This window comes from Amborella trichopoda, chromosome 12, assembly GCF_054954075.1.
Source record: "Amborella trichopoda isolate Santa Cruz 75 chromosome 12, AtrichopodaSantaCruz75HAP2 v2.0, whole genome shotgun sequence".
NCBI lineage: Eukaryota > Viridiplantae > Streptophyta > Magnoliopsida > Amborellales > Amborellaceae > Amborella > Amborella trichopoda.
In genome coordinates, this window is record NC_142347.1 from 21149108 (window position 1) to 21172788 (window position 23681).

At 37.2% G+C, this 23681-nt stretch overlaps 1 protein-coding gene across 2 annotated transcripts; it reads left to right on the plus strand.

The window, feature by feature from the left end:
- The first annotated feature begins 667 nt into the window (after positions 1–667).
- LOC18443325 (mitogen-activated protein kinase 10) lies at positions 668–23168 on the plus strand. Of its 2 annotated transcripts, XM_088853584.1 has the most exons (10): positions 668–1240; positions 2070–2478; positions 6018–6145; positions 6314–6373; positions 11052–11201; positions 11297–11452; positions 11668–11879; positions 11962–12063; positions 21911–22110; positions 22371–23168. In XM_088853584.1, exons 1-10 carry the CDS (start codon positions 1217–1219, stop codon positions 22832–22834), a joined length of 1905 nt encoding a protein of 634 aa, XP_088709710.1. In that variant the 5' UTR covers positions 668–1216; the 3' UTR covers positions 22835–23168. The 2 variants fall into 2 exon arrangements, with proteins under 2 accessions (XP_088709710.1, XP_088709712.1); XM_088853586.1 differs by lacking the exons at positions 668–1240; positions 2070–2478 and adding an exon at positions 3091–3180.
- Positions 23169–23681: the final 513 nt, after the last annotated feature.

A 23681-nucleotide genomic window follows, 5' to 3' on the forward strand; every position in this document is an offset into this window, starting at 1 on the left:
TTTAAGGTTTTGAAATCATTAATTTTTTTCAAAACCATAATGATCAAGATTAAGATAATTGGTTTTAAGATTTTCTAATGCTAAAACTATAATTTTCAATGAATTTTGAGGTGAAAATTTACTTTTTTTTTTTTTTAATAATAGAGCCGTAGACCTTTCTTAACCTTTTGGTTGGATTTTACCCAATAAAATATATGGTATGGATAGCGTACCTAATACTTATGCTCTTTTCAATTTTAGGAAATTATTTTATGCGGGCTGGACCGCATTTTTACTAATACATCAAGAAAGTGTAAAGCATCCATGTTAAAGATGGATGCAAGTAGATTTAAAAATGATGCAAATTGATGGTCCACATGTTTTCTTACTAGGATCATTATTTATGATTTTTAAAATTTATTTATTTTCTGTATTCATGAACTCGACATGCCCTTAAAAATTAAGTATTAAAATTCATCTCTTGATTTATCAAGAGGCTCGAATTTCTACATACGCGGGAAAACCGTATATACTTGCTATAGCTACGACGAGTGCTACCAAACTACGAATATAAAGTACGATACAGAGGCGGAGGGAGGTGCGGTGCCTAGATTCAGGGAATAATACCACCCCCAACAACTCTTTCGCTCTCTAAACTTCTCTCTTGCTCTCTCTAAACCTCTCTCTCAAGCGTCGGCTGTGCTTTCTTTTCACTCTTGTCTGGTTTTGCTGGAGCCATATTTAGGTTTACCGACACAACACACTAGCGGAAACCCTCCGAGTTACTGTACCATCTGTAACTCTCTCTTTGCTATTGAGATCTGGTTTCTTCGTAGGCGAAGTTCAGCGGAAGACAGAGAGAGAAAGGCGAAGAAAAGAGGGTCTTGGGTATTTTGGTGCAAGTTGGGGGAAGGTGGGTAGAGTGAGAGAGGGGCAGCGTATGTTGAGTTGCAGCGGAAGGATCCCACGATGCAGGGCTTGAGGCTGAGGTGGCCGAACAGGCCATGGCTCTCTGGTTTTCTATGAGGGATCTTGTGTTGTTTCTTCTTTGTATTGTGAAGGGCTGGGCTAGAGTGAGGAGAGATTCTGGGCTTGTGATCAGAAGCAGAGGTCGATGGGGCAAATGCGGTTGATTCGGAGGATCTCCATTTGAGAGAGAGATCCTCGCTGCTTTTATATCGATTTTTTGGATATTTGGGGCTTCTTTGGTTGGTTTGGTCTCTGCAACTTCATTACAATGCAGCAAGATCAGCGCAAGAAAGTAAATGCTCTCTCTCTCTCTCTCTCTCTCTCTCTCTTTAAACTACAACTGCTTCTTGTTCTGTTCCACTTTTTTGGGAGTTCTTAATTTGTGGATCTTTTGTTTTTCTCTCAAAACTGTAGAGGACAGAGATCTGGATTGTGTATAATTTCTTTGTGAACTCTGACATTTTTTGTGGGTTTTCCTGAATCGGACGTTGAATTATGAGTCGATATCTGTAAACATCCCCTACCTCTTGATTTTCTTCTCTTGGATTTGGTCTTTCTTTAGTTATTGTTGCCCAAATCATTTCTCTTTGCTGGTTCTTCAATTCTCTTGCTGAATTAGTTGTTGCAAGTGATATCTGCGTCTACCTCTGTCTCAAATTTTGGAATTCCTTTCATGAGTTTCTCGCAAATTGCTTTCTTGCACATTCTCTCACTAGAATTCGCCAGGCCTTAGATAGAAGAGAGCTTTCCCTTAGTAATTTCATATCAGGTGCGGATGGGCTTTTTTAATTTCCAATGTGCCCTGGAAAAGCCCCCAGGGTTATATGTGCTTGTTGTTCTCGTAAAGATCTAAAATGTGATTGGAAGTGATATTGGGATGCTTAAAAATTGAATTTTTGCAAATTACACCAAGGGTTGTTGAAATAAATAGAGCAGATGCAGGTTCTCCACTATTCTCTTTTAATCAGGCTTGGTATTTTCTGAGGTTTCTATGGTATATATTATACGCTACTATTCGGTTTCATGTGAATTTTTGAGGTACTTATCATTGCTTTCATTTTTATTTTTTTTTCTTTCATGGGTTTCTTCAAATGAGGCTTTTTTCGTTCTTATTTGTGCAGAATTCAGCTGAAGTGGATTTCTTTTCAGAATATGGAGATGCAAACAGATATAGGATTCAGGCGGTCATTGGGAAAGGGAGCTATGGCGTTGTTTGCTCTGCGATCGATACTCACACAGGAGAGAAAGTGGCCATTAAGAAGATACATGATATATTTGAGCACATCTCTGATGCAACACGCATTCTTCGTGAAATCAAGCTGCTCAGGCTTCTGCGCCATCCCGACATTGTTGAAATAAAGCACATTATGTTGCCACCCTCAAGAAGGGACTTCAAAGATATATATGTGGTGTTTGAGCTGATGGAATCGGATCTCCACCAAGTCATCAAGGCAAATGATGACCTGACGAGGGAACACTATCAATTCTTCCTGTACCAGCTCCTGCGTGCTTTGAAGTACATGCATACAGGTACACTGGCCTTGTATTCTGTTCTGTTGGCATTTGGTTGTGAAATGTACAGGCAAAGTTGGGTTGCGTTTCTGTGAAGCAGTAAATGCATGGCAATTTTATCGCTGAGGAGTGTTTCCGTGTTCTAATTTTCTCGACTTTGATTCGGTTTTTAGAAACCATTGATTTGTAGAATAACTGAAAGGACTGCAAACAGGGCATTAACCCGATTCTTTATCCTTTTTGCTTTCTTTATGTTTTTTCTGATCCCAATGCAACTGGCCCTCTTCGTTCCATTTCTTTCTATGGAAAGGAAGTGAACTCCAAATTGATTATTCTCTGGCAGATTCTCCTTTTATTAATTCATTTTATATCTATACAAAATTTCTATATCAGCATACAACTCTGCGTAAAAAATCTCTCACTAAGATGTGCTATACATTTTGAATGTCATGTGCATGCAGTATTGTTTGGTATGGAAGATTTCATGTTGTTCCCTCTTAGGATTTTTGTGCAATGATGGAGCTAGTGTTTCTCCATCGTTTTTTATTTCTCTGTGTTTGATGAACTCATGCACTGTTCCAAGTTGTATGTGTGGTGAGTACTCTGAGCATTCTTTCTTGCTTAGGTGGAAAAGTCCTGCTGAGGTGGGACGTGTTTCTGGCATAGTGCTGGGACTTAACTGCAGCAGCTGACTGGGGACTTCTTAAGTTTGTATGCCATGTAATATATGTGATATTATTCTCTAATGTTATGTTATTTTAATATGCCATTCCCTTTTAGTACCTTCAAATAATTTGTTATTCATTAAAGAAAATGTCATTCCCTTTTAGTTTAGAATGTAAACTTCATGACATGGTCATCTTTTTATGGTTATTCTTTACTTTGTTTTGGAAATAGGGAAAATATCTCCATACCCTCCATTTTTAAGTTTTATATCTCAATAGACCCAAGTTTTCAAAACATATCTTGGGTCATAAAAATTCTAAGTTTTATATCTTTTAACCCCATAAGCTAACTTTATCCGCTTTAAACCTATTTGCTTGCCCCAAACAAATATAAGAAAGACATATGCTTTCTAACCACCATCATTTCTCTCTCTTCATGTGCTTTTCCCCTAAATCTGTCTACCTATTTTCCCACTCGCTCCTCCCGTCTCTCTCTCTTTCTCTCTCTCCCGTTAGAGAGACAAAGGGGGTGAATGTTAGAGAGAGAGAAATTTTGGAGGAATATATCACGTAAAGACAGAAAGGGTTTAGAATGAGCATGTCTTTTTTATATTTGTTAGGGCTAAAAAAATAGTTAAAAGTGAGTAAAGTTAGTCAGGGGATTAGGAGATATATTTTGAATCTTTGGGTCTATTGAGATATGAAAACCAAAAATAGGGGGTACGAGAATATTTCCCCTTGGAAATAATCAACCATTGCATCTTCAGACCTGAGGGATTCATGGTGGTATTCTCTCCTTTGCGAAATAATTCATATTTGTTGTTGATGAATCATCTTTTTGTACATTCCTGTGATTTCCAAATAAGAATTCGTTTCCAATATTCTTGTTGCATCAGTGCTCATGTCGTCTCTAGGATTCTTGTATTATGCTTGATTAATAGCAAGTACTTGGAATTTTTTTTGCATGTTGAAAATTGATGAGTGAATGCTATGATGTATGTGGGACATTGTTTGTTACACCTTTTATATTGCACAACCCTCAGGTTCTTTCTTTTTTAAGTGCACTACTCTCTTTTGTCTTCTTTTGCAAAATTGCAGAAGAAAAATGCACATGCTTGTTTTCATCAAATTTACATGAGTGGATCATTAACCATGAGAATCTTCTGTGTCAGAATGTACGAGTACAATTTTGTGTATAAGATGTATGTACTTTGTTGATTATATATTGCAGTTAACATAATGGCCCAGTACCTTAATCTTACCCTATCAACACCAGGTGTGCTAGCTCATAGGCCATCTAATTTGCCTCCCTATTGCATGGGTCATGCTCACAAGAATTTTGAGTAAAATGCAAACTTATTTATAAATAATTATTTAGTCTTGACTATCTATGGGAGACAATTGCAATTGTGCAACCATCTATTGCCTTTTATGAAACCCCCAAAACTCATTATGAAATCCTATAAATTGATGCACTTTGGCACACTTACAGTATTATCTTTATCAGCATCATCTTAGGTTCTTCCAAGTTTGAATTTTCCCTAAAAATATGAGTTTACCATATACCCCATCCACTTATCTTATAGACCCCCAATCTCTTGATGCTGGACCTTCTAAGAAATGATATTAACCTTCTGTAACTGATTAAAAGCCGTGGGGTAGTTTCATCATTTGCCAATAACAAATGAGAAGATATATCGCAACACTTGGATGTTTTGGTTTGGTGCCAGCATTTAGGATCTAACAAATGCGATCTAAATATAGCAACACATGGCTGATATTGCAACACCAAGTTCAGCGAACTAAATATGCTTAAGCCAACCTAGGCACCCATGATTTGGATCATGATTTTGCATTTTTCTCTTGGTAAATATTGAAATTTATCCATGTTCAAGAAAATAGTTGCAATAGATGGTCAATATATTTTGTGTCCAGAAATTTTGGAGGGTGTTGACAAAGTTTGTTATATGAAAGTAAATGCAATGGCAGTTGCTATGCAATAACGTTGCCATGTTATATAGTTGCAAGTTGCCGTGTTATATAGTTGCTGTCTCTGGTAAAGTCGTTGTAGTTTCCTTTTTTCCTTTTGTTCCTAGGAAAGCTTTGTTAGATGCACCAAGTGTCTCAAGCAAATCCTTTCCTAGCTTTTCTTACTCTCTTAAGTGAAAGTAAAGCCTAACTAAAATACATGCATCGAATTGTGGGAGTTTCTTATGTGAACCTGATAATTAACAAGGGACAATTCAACTGGTCTATTAAGGACTCCATGCTCTACTGGAGTCTTTTCTGTCCTATGAGTAAGATCTTGACTTGATGTGTTAACTATGAGTTCATGCCATGGTCTCGAGGTAGTTCTCTTATTACAAGCTTTATGTCTTCTAAAATTTCTTTTATTAGTAGATCCCCTTACTGTCTTTTCAGTTCCATTGGATGTCTTTTTATTAGTAGATCCCCTTACAAGCCCCTTTTTTTGAAGGCTCAACCTTTTGTAATCAGCCACTTCAAGAGGCTAATTTTTGTATAGGGTCAGTGGACCAAAATTTGTTGATTAAGGTACCCGTCTCGTGGGTATCCTGGTCGTCTCCTCCCTCCCTCTACTGTATTCTTGCTTATTCTAAGTAATACAATGTTAACTTTATCAAAAAAAAAAGTATACCAACCTCAAAGAGGCTGGTATGCCTTCTACCTTTTCTTTTTGTGTTTTTTGTTATTTTTGGTTTTGATAAACACGATATGCTTTTGTATGTACTAATTTATACTCTTGTCAAATTTATATGCTGAAAGATCTGTATTTATTTATTTTCTTGGTTTTCTAATTTAGGCATGATTGTGTTGGATAGACAAGATTTGATATGTGCTTCATATTCTAAATCTTGTTTGCTTTGTTTGCAGCAAACGTGTATCATCGAGATTTAAAGCCGAAGAATATATTGGCAAATGCAGATTGCAAACTTAAAATTTGTGACTTTGGGTTAGCAAGGGTGGCATTCAACGATACTCCCACGACAATCTTCTGGACTGTATGTTTTTATGCCTTAAAAAACACACCTGATGAAATTTTTGCGAGCATAGTTTTTGTGAATTATTACCTTCACATGTAAACTTCTATTCTTATTTTTTTGGCTATTAACTCTGATTATCTGTATAATGTATTAATGACAAGTTTTAGTTGCTCTATTTTTGTACAGGATTATGTTGCAACTAGGTGGTACAGAGCTCCAGAGTTATGTGGATCTTTTTTCTCCAAGGTAAGAACATTTTTTTTTTAATAATTCCATTTAAAATTATTGGGAAAATAAGAGCCATGCAGTCCAGTAATTATCTAGTGTTGGCACCTTGTTGGTATTTTGAATGGGAAGTTGATGACTGCTGCCTCTGTTTGAAACTGCATTTATCATTAGGAATTGAAACAGATCTGATTACAAAATTGACATGTGCATGACAGTTTTTGTTTCTTTTAGGGTTTGTATAAGTGAGTGTGGGGACTGTTCTCTGTTTAGGTGCTTGGTCAGTCACTTAAGAATGTTATGGGACAAACAGTTCTGAGTTTAATGACATGATTGAGAGATGAATATGGCTAGCGACATATGTAATTCTGTATTTATCGACTTTTTTTAGTTGATGTTCTAGAATTAGCACATTTTGCTAATGCTTTTATTTCATTCTCTTATGATGTAGCTCTTGTATACGTAATTCGCCGTAAACTGTATGTTGGATTCTAAGGGCTTTGTGTTTGTTAGCAATAGTAATGTAGTTTTGTGTTTTTCTCCTGAACCAACTGTGCTGGGAGATAACCTATCTTGAAGCTATGTGCCTGGTTCCTAGTATACTGACATCAGAAGGAAGTAAAAAAAGAAAAAAAAAAAAAAATCTTCCAGAGGGGGTCGTGCTTTCCTCTTTGGTTGTGCACTGACTTGAGGTGGCCGCCTGTTTAGAGTTTTGAATGACTCCACCCCATTATTCGAGTAGTTGTATTATTGAGGCAGTTCATAGGTTCATTGGTTTGCACCTTGTTGAGTCAATTTTGTGTCATGATGCAGTGATTTAAAAAGCGGACTGCCCAGGCAGCTGCCTAGGCGGTCCAGAAGGCCTGGGCGCATCGCCCAGGCCGAGGCAGCCAAATTAGGTGGGATATCCCTGGTCGCTTGCCTAGGTGGGCACCCAGGGCTTGCGCCCTGCCTAGGGGCGGAAATGGCCATTGTAGAGGGCATTTTTTGGTCATTTTTTTAATACTTAAGGGGCACAATTGTGGGTTTTATGTTCATTTGAAACCTAAAATCTATTAGAGCCTATTTTAGAGAGAGAAAAAAACCCCAAAAAATTAGTTTTTGGTGATTTCTAAACCAAAACAGTAACTTTGCTATTTATACACTTTATTTAGACCTTGTAATCCTAATACTAATGGGATTGAAACTCCTAATTAAAATTTGACTGGAACTTCACACCTTTGCCCTTGAAGAAATAAATTAAGACAAAGTCGTAAAGGTAACATTGGCATAATACCCAGATTTTGCATGGGCATAACTTTTCACTCAGATATAAAAAATCGCTATTATTGATCCCATTTCGGACATGGCAGCGAAAGCTTTATAATGTTCAATATCACAATGCGCGTTATGCCCAAGCCCAACAAACTAGGCTGAAAAATGCGTTTGAAGGCCCGAACGTCGGTCCTCCTGAAGTTTGTTGTACATTGTTTGACTGTTTTGCAACATGCAAACCCTTGTGTGAAATTGAGCACATAAAAATGCAATATGTTGGAAGAGAATTTTGAATTCTGATCTTTGAGAAACTCTGTGTCATTTCTTAAGAAAAAAAAAGAAAAGAAAATAAAACAAGAAAAAAATAAACTTCCTGTGTAAACTATCTCGGAAATGGTTAGACCACCGAAGCTCTTTCTCCATTAAACTCCCCAACCCTTCTGCTGCTCTCTTTCTTCCTTCATATCTCATTTTTTCTCTCTCATTACTTTCTATTTCTCTCCTACCTCTCCATCACCACTCTTTCCCCATTTCTCGCACCCATCCTCCTCATCTCTCACATTTCCTCCAATCTTCTCTCTGAGCTAAGAAAAGGTTCTTTATTTTTTTCTTTTTTGTATGTTCCTGAGCATCCTACTTGTGGGATACTATCATGCACATCTCATGGGTTTTTTCTAACCATAAAGTATTAATTAATTTATTGTCACATTTACTTTAAAAAAAAAAAGAAAAAGAACTCTTGGAAAGTTTGATGTTCTATTAATATGGGAAGGCAATACTTGTGGGCTAAGGAATAGGGCATTTCTGTTTGTAAGAACGTTATCAATTCCACCCTTGCAATGACTTTTGGTTTTTCCTTTTACAGACAGTCCTTGATTCATATTTACTTAAGTTGTATACAAGGTGTTGAAAGGTGCATTCGAGAGGCACAATTATGAACTGATAGAATTTCGATATTGTTTTTGAAGTGAGGTTATCAATGATCTAGATATCAGAAAGGGTAAAAATCTATGACAATGAGGTATATTACATTCATGGAATGAGTGATTAATGCCATATATGGCTGTGCCCCATATTTGTACCCATTCTATAGGCATTTATTACTACTTGTAATGGCATGTACATCCTAAAATTCCTAAAAAACTACAAGCCCTAGAAATAAACCTTCAAACTATAACTATAATATTCATCATTTGAAATTGAATAAAAATAAAAAATAAGAATAATTTTTCCCTCCACCTTTTGAGCGCCAGAACTTTCTTTGCTATATTTTAACGGAGCTTATTGTTGTTCTCTGCTTTGCCCTTTATTTTAACCCCAATATGATATTCCTTATATGGAGCCCTACTTGTTTTCTCATGCTTCATGGGACTTTATAGATACTCTAGGCTTTCTAAAACATCTCCATTTTTCTGTTACCTCTCTCTTAGCTTGCTCCAAATTCCCAATTATATTATTAAGTTAACATTTTTTTTTAAAAAAATCCCAATTATTGCACCCCATCTTTCATTCTCCATATCCCTGCAAACTTCTTTTATATTTTTTTGCGTTTCACCCTTTTCTTTGTGAATTTAATCGTTCAGTTTTAGCATTTGCAGTTTCCTAAAAGAAGTTAAGGTACCCACACTGCATGTTGAAGTTCTACTCTAAAGCCCATGTGCTTGTGACACCTCTTAACTGACTTGAGGAAATCTTGGGAGTTGTATTACGGATAAATGGCTAAGGATCAGTATTGGTCTTAAGAAGATGATGTCTCAGTAATTATTGTCTTAGTAATCTCCTTCCTCAATAAACTAATAAAAGGAACAGTCCTAAAGATTTATTCAAGACTCAGCAGCGACAGGAGTTTTTGAGATTTTAATTGAAGTCATAGGCTCCTTGCAGAGCAGCATGGGTGAAGTGAGTTGAAATGCTGGCATCACCCCGTATTGTTAGAGCATTAAAGCATCGTAAAATATTTTCAATTGGAAATGGCTATCTTCTGAACTATATTATTATCTTCCCAATGTCTTGTGACCTGTCAGCCCTTTGAAGAAAACCAAAGGAAAATTCCAAAGTGGATAGTTGCCCTAATGTCTAATGATATTCAAGTCCACTGATTTTTCAAGAAAATAACATTTTCAGTATTAGGATTTCTTTAAGGACTAGGACCAAGTGATGTCATGGTGGGGAAACTAAGGTAAGGTTTGGGAACATCGTCATATCTATAAAATGTTGCCAAAACCTAAAGTACAAGAAATATTTACTGGCTTTCTCTTGCGGGCTTGGTATGCATATTCAGTAGCTGCAAACATGGGGCTTGAATCATACAACTAGACGTAGAAATGCATCTCTACTAGCTTCCCTGAAGATATATTTTTTTTCTCGGAGAAAAGGATTGAGATTTGTGACAATTGAGAAAATGTCTCAGATTCCAATCTTAGGGAAATTTTGCAGAATCTGCATTTTGCCTCGTTTCAGTGTTTTCTGAATGTGTTTCGTTTTTTTATTTGGGTTGGGGCGGGGGGGCGCGGTGGTGTTTGTTTAAGGACATTTCAGGGAAAGAATGCTTGAGTGCCTCCAAGCCTTTACTTCGGGTTAAACAATGACATGAGTTCCCTCACATGCATCCTCCGCATATCATTTTGTAAGATTTGTCAGTGTTTAGGATCATATGCAGAAATTTTGTGATTTGAACTTCTAATGCTTGAAAGATAGCATTACTATCATCAAATTCTAAATCTATTAGGAAACAAATATAGAAAGTGATCCTCAGGATTTTATATGTGAATTTTGAATGTGAAGATGACTAGTTTTTTTGAGTCCAGTGGAGGTCACACTCATAGATTTCTAACTGGAAGAATTGTTGGTGGAAGTTATTTTTTCAGAGTAATTTATGCTCTTGACTACCAGATTCAGGTCACAAGGATTGGATACTTCCTTGAGCTACCTTGAATGCAGACATTTGAGGTTCTTTCACCCCCACAATCTATTCAGTGGTGTCCTGGCCTACCAATTGAGATATTGAAATCATTTTTGTGGATCATTTGTCTTGAGTATTTCTACTATTTTGTTATTCTTAAGGTCAAAAAAACATAACCAGTTATCTCCCCGATGCATTATGTGATCTGTACTTCCTCGCATAGAATGAGTTTAGTGCTTTCGTTTTTCCTGATGTTTTAAGAGTAATTGATTGTGCTGGTTGTGTTTCTTTTTCATTTGTTTTTGGACAAATATCTCCTATGTACTCCTAGGGAACAGTAATTATAGTAACTTATATTTGTTCAGGAAGGATTATTGTCCCAGTCTTATTTAAAAAAAAATTGTCCCAGTTGAAGAGTCCTGTAATTTCAGGTAAATGGTATTGAGATTGGTTGTCAGCTCACACCCTGCAGATTTCTAATCTTTACCCTCCTTAATATGCAGCCTCTTAGTAACGACATGCCTTATTCAAATTGTTTTGCAGTATACTCCTGCCATTGATATTTGGAGTATAGGTTGCATATTTGCCGAGGTATTGACAGGAAAGCCACTTTTTCCTGGTAAAAATGTTGTTCACCAATTGGATTTGATGACTGATCTTCTTGGTACACCTTCTTTGGATACAATCTCTCGGGTATTCCTCGAACCCTTTTGATGAACTAAACAAGTTTCCCTTTACAACTGAGGTAGACACTTTCTCTGAAGCTTAAGTGTGTTCCTCATTGCCAGGTACGGAATGAGAAGGCTAGGAGATACTTGAGTAATATGAGGAAGAAGCATCCAGTACCTTTTTCCCAAAAGTTTCCAAATGCAGATCCTTTGGCCCTTAAGCTTTTAGAGAGATTATTGGCATTTGATCCAAAGGATCGCCCCACTGCAGAAGAGGTAATATTTGTTGTTTATCATTAGAATTCATCCCCCTCTTCTCCCCCCCCCTCTCTCTCTCTCTCTCTCTCGACAGACATACACAGACACATATATAGAAGAAAATTATTTGACTGAATGGAACTCACCCTATGCCAAAATAAATAACATAGTTACTAGCTGCAACAGTAGGTCACCTGATTATCAGTTCTTGACATTTTGTGACGTACTTTCAGGCATTGGCTGATCCTTATTTTAAAGGTCTTGCAAAAGTAGAGAGAGAGCCCTCGTGCCAGCCAATCACAAAGATGGAATTTGAATTTGAAAGGCGGCGTGTGACGAAAGAGGATGTTCGGGAACTTATTTTCCGGGAGATTCTGGAATACCACCCTCAGTTACTCAAGGACTATATCAATGGAACTGAAAGAACAAGCTTCCTATATCCAAGGTTCTGCTAGTGGCTTAAAGCCCCTTTTCTTTATGTGGATGATGATGATTATTGAGAGGTGTTGTCCGGTTTTTCTTTGCAGTGCTGTTGATCAGTTTAAGAAGCAGTTCGCTCATCTCGAGGAGAGTGGTGGTAAAAGTGGACCAGTGATTCCATTGGACAGAAAACATGTATCCCTTCCAAGGTAGTTACCTTATTGTAATTGTATTTTCACTTGCAATAACCTATCAAATTACATAAGTTAATGTTAGAATGAGTTGTAAAGGGTGGATTTACTAACTATGTGGATTCTTTTTTTTTTAAAGTTACTTTTTGTGATATCTTATTCATCAAGTAAGGATGTTTGTTTGAATATCACTAAAAACAACAAGATGTACTTTTGTCTTATTCATAGGGCGTAAAATTGAATATTTTATTAAAGGACAAGGGTACTCAACAAATAAAATTCCAAAATACCATAGTATTTTTGTAAAAATTTCAAGTTTTCCTTTATTTAATAATTAAATTACCTATTAAAATATGTTTTTTAACATAAAGTGATAATTTTTTTACCATCACAACCAATTTTAACATTAACTTTTGTATTTTGAGAGGTTAATTCTAGACAAACTCATGTGTGTGTGTGCATGCTTGCGTATGTTGGGGGGTTGTCTGGAGTTAACAATCCCTCAAAATACAAAGGTTAATGTTAGAATGGGTTGTGAAGGGTGTATTTATCAAACAATTTTTTTTTTAAAGTTTGTTTAATAGGTAACTTAATCATTAAGCAAGGGCAAATTTGAAATTTTTACAATGGTATACTGGAAGTTAGTGCCCTGAAATTTTATTTGTAGAATGCCCTTGTTCTAATAGTAAACATTTCAACTTTATCCTTTATGAAGATGATGATAATACCCTTGTCTTTTAGTGATATTTATAGATACACTTTTATTTGATGAGCAAGATGCCAAAAAAGTAATTATTATTTTTTTGTTTTGTTTTAAAAATAAACCACAGTTAATAATCAAATCATTCATAACTCATTCTAACGTTAGCTTTTGTATTTTGAAGGGTTGTAAATTGTAGATTATCCTTATATATATATATGGGAAAAGCTGAGGTTAGCCCACTAGCCAACGCTACAGTATTAGCCCAACGGCACAGATTAAATCTAGACCGATCCAATGGTCATGATTGCATTTCGTATTTGAATTGTAATTTTTTTCTACAAATCCAAATCATTTGACATTTTGAGCTTTTATTCTTTATAAATAGGAGAATCTAATAAAAATAGAAGAAAAATAATTCGCAAAAAGTAAATTGACCAAATACCCCCAAAATATTTCGGAGGTATTTTGGTCAGTTTATATTTTACCAATTATTTTTTAAATATTTTTATTAGGTGCAACTTATTGAGAAGAATAAATGCCTAAAATTTCATGTAATTTGGACTTGTAGAAAAAATATGAAAACTATATTATGTGATGAAGTCATGACTGTCAGATGGCCAGATTCAATCTGGGCCATTGTGCCAACACTGTAGCTGTTAGTTAGTGGATTAGCCTCAACATTTCCCTCCCTCCCTCTCTCTCTCTCTTTATATATATATATATATATATATATATATTTGTATATATGTTTGTAAGCTGCATGTCCTATGAGATATTATATAGGCTGTAAGGCTATGATTCAAACCAGTGTTCCAAAAACGTCGGGTGGTGGGCGGGGTGTCCAGGCCACCCAGCGCCTAGGCGGGTGCCCAGTACTAGAAAGAACCCCTAAAATCTAGAGAAATCACATGGAAATCACACAAATCTAGATTTTTTTGTTTTTTTTGTTTTTGTTTTGAGGGTTTTCTCTCTTTTAAATGAGAGTTTAGGTTTGAAATGAATCTAAAACCCACAATTTTTCCCTCTTATTTTTCTTAAAGAACCCAAAATAGGCATTTTTGCTCCTTGGCAGGCACAGTTCGCCCATTTGGCTAGGCACCCAGGGCCGCTGGGCTTTTCCATTCTTAATTTTTTTATAAATAAATTTGACCTGAAATGTGGTGAGTGCAACTAACCTAGATGTTCCACTATAAATATAAACTATTATGCTAAAAAAATGACTAAAATGCCCCGCCAATGTTGGCCTTTGGACGGCTCAGTTTAGGCTGTCGAGCTCACAACTATTCCATAGGATGGACGACTGAGATTCTTTATCCAGACAAAGATGTACATGCTTGTATATATAGATGGTGGCAGGGTGGGGGATAATTTCTACGAGCAATTGGCTTATAGCTACAGTAGAAGCAACACACAGCTAGAGGGATTTGTTTGGGCTGAAATTTTGTACATCGTTAATTCATAAACTAAGTAATTTAAAAAAAAGAGAAACATATTTTTAAGTTCTTGATGGCTTGGATCCCACTGTCCACTAAATGGATGGCCTATATTCTCCGAAAATGGTGAACTCAATTAACCCCCTTATAGGGACTTTTGTTTTTATCTTCCAGATGAGATTTATTACATGAGCTAAATTTGACCTCTACTTTCCAAATTGGCTTACATTATGGTATAAGCCCTGTTGGCTTATATAATTTTTCACCATACATGGAGAGTACTTGCATACTTCCCATCTGCTAATTTTTATAGCGTTTCCTCGCTATCCAAAACTTATAAAAAACCCTATGTAGGAGGATTTGTTTAATCCAAGTTAGTTCATGACCGCATTTGTGCTTGATCAAGCTTGTGAAATGCTTTTGGAAAAGTAACCATAGAAAATGTCTTTTGTGAGGAGAGACAACTTAAGGGAAAAAAATGATTTTTTAGATGTCATATTCGTCACCAGTGGAACAACTCTAAGGGAAAAAAATAAGTTTTAAGTTCTCAAAGGCCTAGCTCTAAAATGGAGGAGTTACATTTCCATGATTTTTCTACTTAGAAATTCTATTTTATACGTTTTTCAATTTGAATTTTATTTCGAGATTGTTTTCCTAAGTTTAAGAGAGTGCGTGTGCAAAATTTAAGGTAACAAAAGGGGAAAATATCCTATTATCTCCTATTTTTAACTTCTATATCTTATTAGACCCAAGAATTGAAAATACTACTTGTAAGCAAAAGGACTCCATCTTTTTTATCTTCCAATCCCCTAAATCCTTTTGACCATGTATTATTGACCTCAACAACTTATGAAATGACTCTTATTTCTCTCTCACATCATCGTCTCTCTCTAAAACCCAAACTCCATCTCTCTCTCACATCATCGTCTCTCTTTCTCTCTCTAAACTCCATCTCTCTCCCTAGAACTCAAGCTCCATGTCTCCATCTCTCTCTCTCTAAAACTCCATCTCTCTCTCACACATAAGAAGGTGTGCTCGTGTTCGAGCTCAAGCTAAATCCCTTAGCTGTTAAACTCACCGAGAAGCAAAGAGAGAGAGATGGAGCTTTAGAGAGAGATGAAGTTTGAATAGGGTGTCATTCTAGTGTTTGTTTGGGTCAAAAATTTATGATCAAAGGGGTCAAGGGGGTTGTAAGATAGAAAAGATGGAAAACTTTTGCGTACAAGTAATATTTTCAATCCTTGGGTCTCATGAGATATGGAAGCTAAAACTAGGAGATAAGGAGATATTTTCTCTAAAAAAAATCCATGTGGATAGGTTTTAGGTGTTTTTGGGCCATGAGCAACTGCTGTAGAAATTAGCTCATGGGAGTTGTATTATTTTCTCTCTCCTCCCTCTCTCCAATATGGCATGTGTTCTCTAATATGCACGTGCGCGTGTGTGTGTGACGTGCCCGAGTGTGTGTGGGCTACACTAGGTTACACGTTACTTGGGAACTTTTGACCACAAAATGCTCCAATAAATTTAAATTTACATTATCAATACTTAGTTTGAAATTTTGAAACGAAGGCATATTTCTAATTATAATAGCTTCTAAAATTCTAACTTGATTCAACAAGTCAAAGTATTTTTTTTTTTTTTTTGGGTAGTTCAGTTGGGATGGGGTCCCCTACCTATGGTAGGAATGGAACTCAAGACGTCATGTTGTGGCGCTCTGTCACTGTGACCATCAAGTCTTGAGCCCATTCCTGATTTTTTTTTTCATATTTGAAATTGCCTTAGGAGGGGTTTTGAAATGACAAAAATACCCTTCAAGCACATGAGCTATTTATAATCAATAGTTATTTTTGAACATATAAGAGCATTTTATGGTCAAAGATTTGAGTAAAAAATTTTAAGTTCACTGTAGTGCTAGTCGAGGTCATGGTGCGTGAACCTCCTCGACTCCACCAACAACCAAGAAAATATCCTATAGGTTATGCAGAGACTTGGACTACCTTGTGGAACATAGCTACATCTCCTGGCAGTCCGGTTCTTAATCTTTCAAACCCATTAAAGGGGCGCTACCCAGATCTTGGATTGACCTACTGAATGTGGCGGGCAAGGCTGGTGCGGTCATGGTTTGTGGAGGCTTCCTCACCGCCATGTGTGTTAGTTGCACGGTGTGCTAGACGATGCCTTTGGTGCGCTGTGCACCTCAGTTGACATCGACATCAGCTAAGTTCAAAATTCCAATTGAGGCACTAGTGAATTTCTTCCATATTAATGCAGCACAGGTGTGTTACACAGAAACCCACTTGCATAGCAAAAAAAGAAAGAAGAAAATTCAAATTAAGGCGGCTCAATTATTGGTGGGCTAGAGGGCATACAGAAGCTGGCCACCAGTTGGAACCACATAGGTCATGCTCGGAGGACGGATGGTAGGTGGCCTGTGTATTTGAACTTCGAATAATGTAACCATCACATAATGTAACCAACTCAAGGTCTATATAAGCGCCACACCCAAACCCTTGAGGGGTATCTGGTGCAATATACTTGTGACTATACAGAGCAAGAAAATTGGACCATGGCCCTTGACCCTCTTTTGCCACTTTGTCACCTAGGTAGTTTTTCTGTTGTCCAACCATGTGGCCTTGGTTCCTAAGTCTCACTATTTAGGGGTCAAGTTCTGCTTGACAAACATGAGTCAACGTACACGATGGGTACAGAGGCCATGGCCCAATTTTATTTCCCTGTACACTTACAAATATACTGGGTGGCACCATTTGAAATTTGAATACAAAGGGCTACATGGCGACCAACCTATATGCCGGGCCTACCTGTTGCCACCTGGGAGCAAGCCCATGACTGGGCCTGCTAGAGTAGTAGCTGCTACAAGCCATCCATGATCTCTGATGAATTCATGATTGAGCCACCTTTATTTGAATTTGAACCTGCCGCTTGCCACCAACTGTTTGCCTAGCTTCAAGTGCACTCATTGTGCTATCCAGACTATTTCACCTTCCATCGGTACTTACGTGTGGTTGTGAGGCCTGAGCCTCCACACGCCATGCCCCGCACTAGTGTTGTTCCCCGCGATTGGTTGGTTGGCCCAAAGTTTTTGTTCCTCCCCTCATAATTTTTTGTTGGCTTAAAAAACCTGAATGCTAAGTGTGATAGTTGAAATCCTCCAAGTGGCACAAATTTGTATAAGGGAGCTTCATTTCTTCTTTTTTGTCATGTTAAGGGAGCTTCATTTCTTCATGCATTGAGCCCTTGACCGGTGCACATGTAACAACTTGGCAGTTTGATAAGCCTCGCCCACACGCCCTTGTTGGGGGCTTGGCCAAGAACTGGCAAACTAGATCCTCGTACTTCCAAGGTTCGCATCCCTCTCCATGAGAAGTTTAGATATTCAAATTGAGGCGGCTTAATTCTTAGTGGGTTAGAGAGCATGCAACTTGAAATGACTATGCACATAGGCTGGCTGCCAGATGGATCTGGGCAGGCCATGCATGATGGCTGCAAGGTGGCCCCTGTATTTGAATATCAGATAGTGTAACTGATTCAGGGTCTTCACAAATTCCAGGCCCAGGCCATTGAGGGGCCTTCAGTTTAAGTACAATTCTAAATCTATAGAGTAATAAAATTGGGCCACAAACCTTGACCCTCTTGTGCCCCTTTGTGTGTGTGAGGCTCAACTTAACCCCCAAGCAGCCAGCGTTAGGAGCCAAGGTTGCACAGTTAGGCCATAAAAAGACTAGCCCTATGACACCTCAACAGTGCAATGGTTGGTGCTGCGATTACTTGGAACAATGATGGACTACTACCATGATCTATCTCGTGCCATTGACCTTGGGCAGTCCATTGAGGAAGTTCATAGATAGGCTAATCCGAGGACCTTCAAGGATTGGGAGGGGCTTGGGTTGCCTGGATGGCCTTTGCTTGTTGGCCTTGTCCTGCTGAAACTTCAGACAAGTTTAATGTAATGCTCCATGACCTACTCCATTTGCAGCCAATAATAGTTCTTAACCAGGAGAGCATATCTCAGCCTAGGTTGCCTGAATTGAATGGAAACCGTCCACAATGTCTCCTGACCCATTGTTAGTAATTAACTACCCCTACGATGGAGCATAGCTCGTGGATGCCTTTGGGCTGCAGCCACTCTAGAATGTCCCAGACCTTCCTGGTCATTCATCTCGATTACTCCCTTGCCCACTTGATACTAGAATAACATAATCTCCTTCTGAGCAAAGATATATATTTCCATCTTTATATATGGCCATTTGGCCCTTAGCCTATCTAGCACTAGCCTTAGATGCCGAACATGGTCATCTAAGGTCACCATAATATTGTCCAAGTACACCACCTAAAGGACATCTATGTACTCATCAAAAATATCATTCATCAAGTGACAAAAGGCTGTCGGCGCATTGGTTTAGCCTAGAAGGCATTATAAGAAAAACGAGCCATACCGGGTGACACATCCAGTCTTTTCTTAATCAACCTCTATCATGTGGACTTGTCAATGCTTGAAGCGTAAGTCCAAGCATTTTGAAATATCGGACGCATTGCTCCTGAGGCGGTCGAGGCTGTTCCCCAAACTGAATTGGCCTAGGCCATGTTGAAAGGTGACCCATCAGCACCTAGTTGGTCTAGGCACCTGCCTTCGCCTTGGTGCCTAGGCAAGTGCCTCTAATATAATACTTTTATTAATATGATATAATATTGTACTATTATTAGTAACAAATATAGTAGTATATTAAAAGTTCTGTACCATTGTGCAACATTTAATAATATACTATTAGTACCATATTAAAAGTTCTGTACCATTGTGCAACAGTTAATAATATACTCTTAGTCCCATAGTAAAATATATTACTATATTATAAACAATAGTATAAATATATTATGATATTAATATACTAATAATATCATGTCAATGTAACATTCGTAGTTCAAGTATTTATTAAATTACCATCCATTATGCACTTTGCAATACCATATTTGTATCATAGTACAAATATATTAATTTATCATTGATACATGTGTCAATACTGTTACTACATGTCAATGATGTTTCTTCAAAAAATAATATATTATTGGTATTATAGTACAAATATATTGATATATTATTGACTATCAATACGGAAGTACAAAGTTATTAATATAATACTAGATAATAGTATTAATTGCAGTACAAATGTGTTGGGATATTACTTTCTCAAAAAAAATGTGTTGAGATATTGATATATTATTTATTGATACATGTGTTAATGCGCCAATGTCAATACATTACTAATACATGTGTCAATGATGTTTCTTTAAAAAATTTAATATATTATTGGTTTTATACGTACAAATTCTATTAATATATTATCTATCAATACTAAAGTATAAAATTATTAAATATATAACGGGAAAGTATATAATGAGACCATTTACCTTTAGTACAAGAGGGTCACCATTGATTTTGAGCATTGGATGTGAAATTGGATGGCCGTATTTATTCCATTGACCAAGCTCAAACTTCAAAAGAAATTTTCTTGAACTTTGTGACAACTAAGCTATCAAATTTCACTTCGAATAGCTATAAATAATTCTTACCTCCCTGTATCAAAGATAAATGGTCTCATTGTATAATATCACTATTAACTATAGTACAAATGTATTAAGGTATTAATATATTGACAATATACTTGACAATTTTAAATTAATCAGATATTTATATATATAAATATATCAACATACTCATAAGCGAGGAAATATTTAAGATTGTGTCCATTTGCAAGTATTCCAACTCAAAACTATGTGCTTTTTACTTTTTTTTTTCTTTTGTGTATTTTGGAATTAAATTAAAAGATATGGGTAAAGTGTTAAATTCTTATTCTCATAAGGGTTATTTGTTAAATTTTCCTAGACATTTATACATATCTCAACACACACGCACACACACATATAATCATTGTCCGAGTTTTTATCCCAACTATTGGAATCTGCTACACGAATCCTGGTCCTCCATTTTACCTAACATAGGTTCATGATTCATGAAAGATGTGGCAAAGTTTTATGTAGGCTGCCCTACCTAACACAAGCCCCCTCCTTTATCTAGGTTCGGGACCGGCCAAGGTAGGGTTTGTTATATATACAATGGGAAGGAGTGTTTTAAGTCCTACATTAGATGGGTGACCTGCCATCCAGAATTCTGGTCCAGATATGTGAATTGCCGCTCTGGATCTGCAAATTGGTGTTTCAGATCACCGTTTGTGTGTGTATATATATTTAGCTGGGTGATTTTATGCGACTGTTTCATCGTAATATAATTAAACCCCTCATTTAAAAAAACTATGTTGGAGGTATTTATGTGATCCTAAATTTTGTATACGTCTCGTCATCCTTGAGATCAATCTCCAAAAGAAAAAAATTGAATTTGCGCTCTAGAAAAGGTTCATATGACTCACGTTCCAACAATGAATGCCTGTTGTCCTTTTGGTGGGATTTAGAACTAGGCCTGTTGAATAACTCAAAATTACACACACATGCATACATATTTAGTGGGGTGATTTTATACGATAGTTTCATAGTAATATAATTAGACCCCTTATTTAAAAAAACTATGTGGGGGTATTTGTGTGATCCTAAATTTTGCATACATCTCGTCATCCCTGAGATCGATCTCAAAAAAAAAAAAAGAAAAAAGAATTTGCACTCGAGAAAAGGTTTAGATGACTCTCGTGCCAACAATGAATGTTTGTTGTCCTTTTGGTGGGATATAGATCTGCGCCTGTTGAATAACTCAGAATCAATTTTTTATCTTTTGATATTGTTTCATCTGATTATGCAAAAGCCATTTACAAAAGTTGGTGTTAAAGAATCCCCCTAAGACTCAGATCAAACTTTCCGATCAAATGGATGTCCTTCGTTCAATTGTGTTAACAACAAACTTTCCTGTTTATAGTGTGCTTTTGAGAACTTTAGTTTCTGATATTGATCTTTGGGATGAAGAGGGTGAGTTTTGTAGAATTTGTGTCATACAACTGCCTCTAACATGGTTTTTGAAAGTGTCGTTTCATTATATTACTATAGAACCGTTGCATATCTATAACAATCACGCTAATGTTTAGATCTAACAGAACCCATGAAATGGGTTCTTCATTGTGCTAAAATAGTTCACTTTTTACAGTATGCTTTCAAAATTTTATTTTTTGACATTGATTTTTGGGATGAAGAGAGTGGGCTTATGCTAAATTTGGGGTCATAAAAATGTGCCTAACATGGTTTTTGAAGCAGCTGTTTTGTTATATTACTGTAGAATAATTCCACACGCGCACATAAAAGGGAGGGATTTCATGCTATTGTTTCATGGTAGTAATGAAACCAGACCTTTGAAAACTATGTTAAGGCCATTTATTTGACCCTAAATTTTAAATATACACTCATTTCATTCCCAATGAACAATTTAAACCACGATCTAGCTTTTATTTTTATTATAGCATTACAAAATGATTATCATGTTTTATGTTTCCTTTTCTTTTTTCAACTTTTTTCCCCAAGATATTGTAGAAAGCCAAAAGTTGAATATTCCAAAAAGTCTCTTCTCTGAGATTTCATGTTTTGGGAGCCGAATCTGTCACACTATGGGCTTTGATTTGGGGTTGTAGGAAATACTTTGAATATACTAACATGATTATGAGGGATTCGGATTAAGAGAGCGCGAGGAATGACAGTGTCTTCTTTACTGGTTTTGTAGATCAACCATTGTCCATTCAAACACCATTCCTCCAAAGGAACAACCGCAAGTCCCTGTGGCGTCATTGTCGAGTGAAGGGCGTCCCCATGTGCATGATGGAGCATGTAATAATAACCCCAGCTCTAGAGATGCAGAGAGGATGATCTCCACTGGCATCGTACCCCCTAGGACTTCACAGGCTTCCCAAAGGATTTCACATGGTATGCTTGAGACAACCGATGCCCCTGTAAACATTTTAACATTTATTTAGCAGGGTAGTGTTGTTGAAAAACATTTGGCACTTATCATGGATTCAATTGTGTGTCTCTCTCTACTCCCACCCCCCTCCCCTCACCTCTATCTCCCTCTTTCCGGGGTTATGCTAAAGAGACATCCTACTCTATTCATTAAGGCCATTTTAGTGAGTATGAATACAGTTCAATAATCTGAACTGATGGAATAACTCTCTCTCTCTCTCCAGGAGCTGGTGTTGCAAAACCAGGCAAAGTTGTTTATGAGAATGGGAGTACCACGAAAGATGCTTACGATCCACGAAGGTTCATTATTAGGAGTGCCGTTCTTCCTCCTCAAAATACACTTAATCCTGCCTTTTCTGGCTACTCACGCCAGCTAGTGCCCAAGTCCCAAAGGGAAGAAGAGGTGAGGACCTCCAACTCATCTCAACAGCAACAACCGCGACAACACCAGCACCACATGTCCAACCATAAAGGCCCAGTTTCAGGTGATGTAACCATCGACATCAGTACTTCTAACCCCTTCTGTTTCTCGAGACTGACCAGCAATGGCAAGGCAGCAGACGCCGGTGAAGACGCAACTGCAATTTTGCAGGCCAAATCGCAGTTCAATGGGATGGCAGCTGCAGCTGCTGCTGCGGCTTCTAGGCAAGTTGGCGCTGTTCAGTATGGTATGTCAAGGATGTATTAAGTGAAGCCATCATCATCACTGTTTTCTTCCATGTTGTAATATTGGGAAATTGTTGTATTAGGCGTTAAGACTTTTTATGCCATCCGTCCCCACGAAAAGGTAGAGGAAAGGAAAGGAAAGGAAATGAAAACATAGGAAAAAAGGTCTATTTGTGATGGATGAATTTGTCCATTAGTTGTTTCCTTCTAGTCTTTGGTGTTTAAATTATGACGTGTCCTCTGGCTGGTTTGTAAGGGGGAGGAGGTACAGAATTCAAAGGAAAATTTGAAGGAAAAGGATTTGTTTGGCTCAAGCTGAAGCCCTAGTGAAATTGGAATTTAATTTACTTTTGGAATGTTTTGTTGCTGTTAGTTTAGCAGCTAATCTGCATATGTACGCCCTTACGATCACCTTTTGTTTGTTTACCATGGATGACTAATGATGGTGACTTCTGAGTAACAGAATATAAGCAAGAATATAAGCAGTGGTGCTGGATTTTGTGGACTAGTATTTGGAGTGGAGTTCATCATCATCATAGCCATTTCCCAATTAATTGTTGAATTTTGTGGATTAGTATTTGGAATGGTGTTAAATCTTGTAAATGTGAGAAGGTCGTGGCAGGAAATATTTTGGAATCTCCCCCAACATTCAGGTATTTTGCCCATTTCCTTGCTTGTGGATATATGTTTGTGTGTTCTCACCATTAGTTGACGTCCTTGAAAAAGGCGGCGCAAGGTAAGTTTATATAGAGTATAATTTAGGGCTCACGCCTTAGCCTGAAGCTTGGTTCTTTTAGATGCCTCAGGTGGGTGTTGGCAGCATGTTGAACTGAGCAGAAGAATGTAATGGGAGGTAGCTGAACAAGAGA

Coding starts and splice junctions, on each gene's coding strand:
- LOC18443325 (XM_088853584.1), top strand. CDS start 1,217: ATGCAGCAAGATCAGCGCAAGAAA. Junction 1,241..2,069: donor AGCAAGATCAGCGCAAGAAA/GTAAATGCTCTC, acceptor TTATTTGTGCAG/AATTCAGCTGAAGTGGATTT. Junction 12,064..21,910: donor AAACATGTATCCCTTCCAAG/GTAGTTACCTTA, acceptor CTGGTTTTGTAG/ATCAACCATTGTCCATTCAA.